At 46.7% G+C, this 8,337-nt stretch overlaps 1 protein-coding gene across 1 annotated transcript; it reads right to left on the reverse strand.

Moving 5' to 3' along the window:
- Positions 1 to 955: 955 nt before the first annotated feature.
- Positions 956 to 8,337, reverse strand: LOC118025149 (keratin-associated protein 9-7-like). Its single transcript, XM_035027474.1, is given in 4 exon segments — positions 956 to 1,047; positions 6,147 to 6,208; positions 8,086 to 8,250; positions 8,252 to 8,337. Coding segments are annotated over 4 exon segments (405 nt in total).

The raw sequence follows: 8,337 nt of genomic DNA on the forward strand, positions 1-8,337 counted from the left end.
GTTTTTGATCTGAGGCTGTCCATTTTTACCTACAAAACATCACACAGTGAAATTTTCTCATCTGAAAAATGGAGAATCTGACTTGAGGGATGCTGTCATAGGGCTCAGAATAGATAATGCATGTGATGTGCAATATGTATATAGGTCCCTATGGCAGGAATGCTGTACAATAAAACAAAACACATTTTGGGATGAATAATGGCACAGGATTTAACCACATCAAAAACTAATGATGTACTGTAAGTGGCTAACGGAACATAATAAAAAGTTAAATTAAATTAAAAAAAAAGAAATAGAGGTAAGAGGTCCTGCTTCAATGAAGACAATTCAGAATGACTATGGAAAGAATAAAGCAGAATATATAAATCATAAATACATTAAAAAACAGATTATTATGATGATCAGTAGCCGACACCTAAGAAAAAGTTATGAGGACTTATCTTCCTGAGTTACTTGGAAGGAGAAGGTGAAGATCATGATACAGTGTCAAAGCAGAGACCAACACTCCATACTGAGGATGCACCAATGGCACATGATCATCTACACAGGAGGAAGAGAACTTCCTCCAGGGGTAAAGTACTCTGCTCTCCATCAAGTTGATTCACAAGTTCTTAAACAGACAGAAATTATGGTGATAGTATGCTGGGTTTGAGCAAAGTCTAGGAAGTGAATTTGTCCCCAAAAGAAAAGTTAGTTAACAAAGGTTGTGTGCAGAAGAGGGTGGTTTGTGTCTAGGCAAACAGGAGCAGGAAGCCTGGCAGTAGTTCGACATATGACAAGGGCAGCAGCAGGTGGTCCTATTGCAGGTGGTCTGAAAGCACCTTGAACGGCAGCAGAGGTGGCAGCAGTAGGAACCACAACAGCTGGGCCGGAAGCAGGTGGTCCTACAGCAGGTGGTTTGACAGCAATTTGGGCAGCAGCACCAAGGCTGGCAGCAGCTGGACCCACAGCCTCCTTATCCACAGCTGCCAGCGCACCTGGAGCAGTTGGGCTGGCAGCAGGTGGTCCTGCAGCACATAGGCTGGCAGCAGGGGGAGTAGCATGACTCTGTCACGGGTGGAGAGGGGGCTTCTGTTCACAGGTGAGTATCTCAGATTCTGATGCCTCTTCCAATTATGGGACTTTTAGGCACTGGATGCCCCAAATTTGGAGCAAGAATAGGATTTCCTTATTGTTTACCTTGATTTCCAAAGTCACTGGGGAATTATAAAAGAGAAAGCTTCTCCTTAAATATTTTGAATCTTTAAAAAATAAATGATTAATGTGTTTCTTAATTGAAATTAACTCATAAAAACATTTTCAGATGAAAGCAAGGTGGTTACATCCGAAGCATCATTCTTGTTTCAATAATTTCATCATGTGACCTAATTCCCACTGGCCTGGGAAGTGGTTGGCGAGTCAGTTTAGTGGCCCTTCCCCAAGGTTCGTCCTTAGGTTGCATGTAGATTAGGACTATCCCTGAGATGAGGGGCATGATTGTTGCTGGTATGTTCATAGTGATGAATTAGAATCATGCACGAGCCCAAGTCGGTTTCCCCACAAAGCCTGATTCCAGACTCCCACAGGCGTCAGTCTCTTGTGGCACCCTACCCCACCTCAGTGTCCCAGTTCAATCAAAGACACCTGGGTGGAAGACATGGGGCTTCACCTCTTCCATATGTCAAGGCAGAATCAAGCAGGTGGATAGAAACAGCAGCGGTACACCAAGACCAGGCAAGCATCCGTCACCGAACTTCCTGAGTGACCAGCAGTCCTGATTCACCCAGAAACGAGGGCTTTTAGAGGATGTGGGACGTTCAGTGATATACCTGGGGCAGTTTGGGAAAACCAGGAAGAGTTGGTGACTCTAGTCCTCAACAAGCAGAGTGAGCTGCTTAATGCACTGACTACACACGTACTGTTGTCTCTTCCTCCCACCTTCCCTCCCTCCGTCTACCTTCCTCTCTCCCTGCCTCCCGTCTCCTCCTCTCTTCCCTCTTCTTCCTCCTCTGCCTCCCTCTTGTACCAATTGTGCCTGGCCACCATCATTAAGAAGAAAAGATTGGGTCTGAGTGGAGAAGACCGTAGACCGTAGACCGTAGATAATGCCTTCAATAGGCCAGCCATTTATCTCAGATCTTCCTGTGTTCGGGACAGTTTCTACCCACCGCATCGGCATCTCTGTGCCTAATGGCTGTTTTCATGCCCCAGCGGAATGTCACGCTGCCTGGTGCGTGACACGCCGACAGAAACGCTCAACCGATGCTTCTGGAGAGTTGGTTTATAAAGACTCCAGATCCGTTGTTGCTGAATTAGGAGAAGCCCGATGAGAGTGCTACATCATTTCTGATATATCTCTCAGGTTTAAGCTGCACTTGCAAGCTGGCACGCTGGACTCGTAGTGCCTCTTCCCTGTGTCACTGTCCCACACTCCAACCAGTGGGATCGGCCCTCGCCAAACAAACAACATGCCTGGATGCTGTTCTTCAGAGTAGCTTCTGGGAGATACCAAACTCCGGCATGACTTTACCCACCTCAGCCTTGATTTCCCCATCCCTGCAATGGGAACCCTGATGCCTGTGTTGAAAATTACTTCAAGAATTAAAGAAAATGTACATGAAGCATTTGGCCAATACTTAGCAAGTAGGAAGCAACCCAGGTCGTGTCTGTTCCTCACGTCATCAGGGCAAACGCCCAGGTCCTAAGGACCAGCAGGAGGCGTGTTTGGTCTTGGCAGTCTGTCCAGAGCCTCGCGCATAGCTGGTCTTCAGAGTTGGCGTGGGTCCCGGACAGGAGCCTTCCTAGCTCATCAGAGGTCCCTCCACTGCTCCCGGGAGGTGACTCAGGGCCTATGTGTGCTCTTCCTCTCAGAGCCGGAATCCAGCCTCACATCCCTGAGCGCCGAGGCAGCATCATGCATTAGTTCGGGACCGGAAGCGCCGGCCTCTGGCTATCCTGAGTCCTGTGAATGCCCATGCTCTTTTCTCTTTCTTCTTCCTCACTTGGCCTCCGCCTGCCCTCCGCCCATTCCCGCCTAAGCTCCGCTCCCAGAGCGGCACATTGACTTCCCTGGAACCCTTCGCAGTTCCTTCCCCCAACGCTGGAGGTTGTTTGGTTCCCGTAGACGGTTCAGAGGCCATGGATTACTCCGAGTCATCCTCCACGCCCAGTGCACGGGCTGTTGGCCCTAATGTCGTCCTTCCTTCCTTTTCTTGGTAACGTGTTGGTCACGACGCCACATCGCCTTGCGGGTGGGGAGCTTGATGTGTTTGGCAGAAAATTGCTTGACACCTCTGTACCCTGCCAGTGGGTCCTGAGGACCACGAGGCCCAACCAGAAGGGGACTTCCATGACCCAACGGGCCATGCGTGAGCAGCTGCGGCCCTCAGTCAGGAGGCCACTGCAGGCTCACCTATCTGTGAAGCAGAGGAGTGCCTGAGGGGCTGGACGGCGCCTGAGGAAACGAAAAGGTCCCTGTGTTCCTAAGAGCTCTAAAGGGCAGGGCCCGCTGCCCTCCCATGGGGCTGGCGGTCCCTGAGTGGTAGGACCCGGACATCTACCCCTTGGTCCCAGATATCGCCTGCACCTCCTACAGGAGAACAGGACCACCGTGGTCCCACAAAGACACTCATACGAACTTCTTGCTGGTGCTCAGGCCCAGGGCGCTGCCTACTCGCCTGCAGATGGGAATGGGAGTGCCCTTCAGCAAGGGCAGGAGTTGCAGCCTGGCATCCAAGTGTGTCCCTGTCAGCTCTGTGACAACAAGTCCCAAGATTTCCTCATCTGCAAATGGAGATATGAATTTGTGGGGAGTCTATGAGGCCCCAAAAGGATAGTGTATGTGGTATGGGACCTGTACATAAATCGTTGCATCGCGAATGCCGTACAAGGACACGAACACCAGATGGGATGCAGGTCAGTGCGGGGTTTATCAGGAAATTCACGTGAGATTCCCTGTGTCTAGGGAGACATTCAAAAGGATCATGACCGGAAGAAATCAGCATTTCTCTGAGTGCACTGAGAAAGAAAACATAGTTGTGCAGACATTGATAGGTGCCAAAACATGAATCAAGCAAGAGGATTTATTACTCAAAGGCAGTTAGACAGGATGAAGACCCTGACTACGGAGTCAAAGCAGAGATCTTGACTCCTCTTGACTCCGTATCTGGAGGCCTGAAGCTGGCAGGGTCTCACAAGACCTGAGGAAGAAGAGAATCAGGAGAAGTGGTCCCCACTTCATCAAGCTGATTCAGAGGCTTTGGAACAGGCAGATGAGTAACAGAAATGTTGGCGATTGCATGCTGGCTTTCAGTAACATTTGGCGGTGTCTTTGTTTCCCAAATGGCAAATCAGTGCTGTGTGCAGATGGTGGTTCTTGGTGAGGCGGTCAGCAGTAGGAAGGCTGGCAGCGTCTGGACATGGAGCAGGGGTGGCAGCAGGTGGTCCTCCGGCAGGTGGTGTGGCAGCAGTTTGGCTGGCAACCAGGCTAGCAGCAGCTGGGTCCACAGCCCTGGGCTAGGCATCCAGGCAGGCAGCAGCAGGTGGGGAGTAGCAGGTTCTCCTTCAGTATACGGGGGTAGAGCAGGCTGGCTGACAGCAGCTGGACCCACAGCAAGGGTGTCCAATTTGCTGTCGGACCACCTGCTGCAGGACCACCTGCTGCTGGCCCAGCTGCTGTGTCTCCAGCTGCTGTCAACCCAGCTGCTGTGGGTCCAGTGGCTGTGGACATGATCTAATGATAAAAATGTCATCTGGTCATTGGGCTCCTCATGTCATTAGACCAACAAGTAGAGGAAAGGGTCACTATTTGGTGATGTATAATTATCATGGAGCGATAGAGTATAGAGAGAAAGGTATCTGGAACTCAGGAGATTTCACTGAAATATCTACATGGTTCTGTTCATCCCTGTATCAGTAATCAGACACCTAGACCCATTAGGCAGGATTATCTGGGTTACTCCATTGGGATATTATCCAAAACAGTGGAAGCATTGGCTAAGGTAAAGGAAATATAGGACTGGTAGCAAAAGATGGAGATTATGACTACTAGTTACACACTAATACAGTGGCAGTAGCTGCAGCTTGTTCCAGTAGACTTTCTGTTATACATCCCTTTATTTTCCTCCTTCCCTTTCTCCCTCTCCATTCCTCTTCTTATTTTTTTATTTCCTTCCATCCATCCATCCATCCTATGATTTCTTCTTCTTCTTTGTAGTTCTCTTCTCTTTTCTCCTTCCTCCTCCTCCTTTTCGTTATTCATCTTTTTCTAGAAATTGTGGATTTTCCACCACCTTGAAGAAACAGAGGTTGGTCTAAGAGGAGCAAAGGATAGATTGTAGTTGATGTATTCAATACCTCACTTCCATGGACTGAATATTTGTGTCCTTTAAAATTCATGTGCTGAAGCCCTAATCCCCAATGAGATGGCATTTGGAGGTGGGATCTTTGAGAGGTATTTATATTTGGATGAGGGTATGAGGATGAGGCCCCATAATAGGAGTGATACTCTTATAATAAGAGACAGAGACCAAAGCTCTCTCACTTTTTCTCTGCCATTTGAAGATATAGCCTTAAAGCAGCCATCAGCAAACTAGGCAGTGGGTCCAAGGAGACACTTAATCTGCCAAGCATCTTGATCTTTGATTTCCCAGCCTCCAGAACTGTGGCATATAAATTTTGCTGTGTGAGCCAGCAGTCTAAGGAAGTTCATTATAGCACCCCAAACTGACTCACACAACCATTCACATATCTTCGATCTCAGTGTGTTCAGGCCAACTTCGAATTACCACATGCACGTCTCTGTGTCTAAAGGCTCTCTTCATGCAACAGCAGAAAGTCATTTAGTCTGTGCATGCCATGCTGAGAAAAACATACAACCAGTGATTCTGGAGAGTTTCCAGCTCCATTTCATCAAGTAGGATATAAAGATTCCAGCTCCATTTCATCAAGTAGGATAATGCTAAAGTGTGTATTTTACACCATTTCTGATAATTTCCCTTCAGGTTTAAGCTTCAGTTGCAAACAGTGATACTAGATTCATATACACCCTTATCTGCCCCATTTCTTCAATTCTCTGCCAGTGTGTTATGCACATCCTAAACAATGTCCACTTGGTTCTTTTTCTCAGGATATTTTCTCTTAGGAAACAAACTATGACTTTAATTTACCTCTCTTGGTCTTAATTTCTTCTTTTCTTAAAATGGGAATATTTATACTTCCTTGAAAATTTCTTCAGAATTAAAGATAATGTACATGAAGCATTTGGTCAATACCTAGCAAGTAGGAAGCAACCCAGGCCGTGTCCGTTCATCATCTTGTCATGCAAACACCCAGCTCTTAAGGACCAGCAGGAGGAATGTTTGGTCTTGGCAGTCTGTCCAGAGCCTCCCGGATAGCTGGTCTTCAACGTTGGCTTGTGCCCCAGACAGGAGCCTTCCTAGCTCATCAGAGGGCCCTCCACTGTTCCTGGGAGGTGACTCAGGGCCTAAGTCTGCTCTTTGTCTCAGAGCCTGAATCCAGCCTCACATCCCTGAGCGCTGAGGCAGTATCATGCTTTAGTTCAGGACCAGAAGCGCCAGCCTGTCTATCACGACTCCTGTGAATACCCACGTTCTTTTCTCTTTCTTCTTCCTCACATTCTTCTCACGCCCCTTGGAACATGCTCTTGATTTCTCTCAAATCCTTCATAGTTGCCTCAGAAAATATAGGAGGTTGTTTAGTTTCTTGGATGGTTCATAGGTCATGTGTTACTCAAAGTCGTACATGCCCATTGCACAGTCTCTGAGGCTTCAACTTTGTCTGAACTTAAATTTCTTAATAGCATTTTGGTCAGGATGACAAATTTCCATAACTTTAGGGGAATACAATATATGGCCCATTTTTTTATTGCAGAGAATTATTTATTTTCTCACTATGTTGAGAGATAATAGAAGGAGGCTATTCAGAATGGATTTGCACAATACAGAGATAGTTTAGATGAGAGTCTGTCTTGTGAGGACAAAATGGATGCTAACAATATTTCATGGGGATGAATTTCATGTGTGGCTGAATAAGTGGAAACAGGAAAGGTACCTGCTTTCTTGAGAGCTCCAAAATGCAGTCCCACCTGCCCTCACATGTATCTGATCTGCTGCTTGCTGAGTTGTGAGAAACTGATTTTTTAACAGATGTTATCTACATATATGAGTGATTGTTCTTCCATTTGTAAAGGATAAATACATTTGCACAACTTTCTAGTGTTCAGTACTAAATATCATTGTTACTTTTATTGACATGTAAATATAGTTGCCTTTGAGCAAGAACAAATTATCCAGTTCTGGATCCGAGTCTGTCCATTATTAACTATATGAAATTACACAGTGAAATATTCTCACCTGAAAATGTGGAATATAATTCATGACATGCTGTTGTGTACCTCAGGTTGGGTAATGCATATGATACCCAATATGTATATAAGTTCCTATATCAGAAATATCGTACAATAAAACAAAACACAATATGGGGTGAATTATGATGTAGACTTTACAAAGAGGCATATAAGTAAGACACTTCCATCTAAGGAGACAACTCAAATTATCACAAAAAGATGAAAGTAAGAGGAAGAACCATAAGCACATTGATAAAGAAAATATGATTATGAAGTTTATTAATCAGTTGCAGGAAACTATGAAAAAGTTTTAAACACTTGTTTTCCTAAGTTACTTAGAGGGAGATGATGATTCTGACTTCAGAAGCCAAGACCATAACTTAGTATCAAGAATTTATGAAACTGGCACATGATCCACATACATGGGAGGAAGAGAATTGGAGGAAGTCCTCTGCACAGCATCAAGCTGATTCACAAGCTTATAAAAAGACATATGAGAAAAATTTTGATGGTTGCATGCTGACTCTCAGCAAAATCGAGCAAGGAAATTTGTCCTCCAAATGGCAAGTCACTTAACAGGAAGGTGATATGTGCTGATGGTATTTCTTTGGTGAGGTGATGAGTAGCAGGAAGGCTAGCAGCAGTTGTATCCACAGCCCTGGGCTAGGCACCCAGGCAAGCAGCAGCAGGTGGGGTGGTAGCAAATTCTCCTGCAGTACACGGGGGTACAGCAAACTGACTGGTAGCAGGGTGTGCAGCAGGAACTAGGGCGGCAGCAAGGCTGGCAGCCACTGGACCCACAACAGGATTGTCCACAGCCACTGGACCCACAGCAGCTGGGCTGGCAGCAGCTGGACACACAGCAGCTGGACCCATTGCAGGTCTGCCCACAGCCTCTAGACACAGCAGCTGAGCTGGCAGCAGGTGGTCCTGCAACAGGTAGTCCTGCAGCACGTAGGCTGGCAGCAAGGGGAGCAGCACGAGTTGGTCAT

This window comes from Mirounga leonina, unplaced genomic scaffold (genome assembly GCF_011800145.1).
Source record: "Mirounga leonina isolate KUSES-001 unplaced genomic scaffold, KU_Mleo_1.0 Mir_200, whole genome shotgun sequence".
Classification (NCBI taxonomy): domain Eukaryota; kingdom Metazoa; phylum Chordata; class Mammalia; order Carnivora; family Phocidae; genus Mirounga; species Mirounga leonina.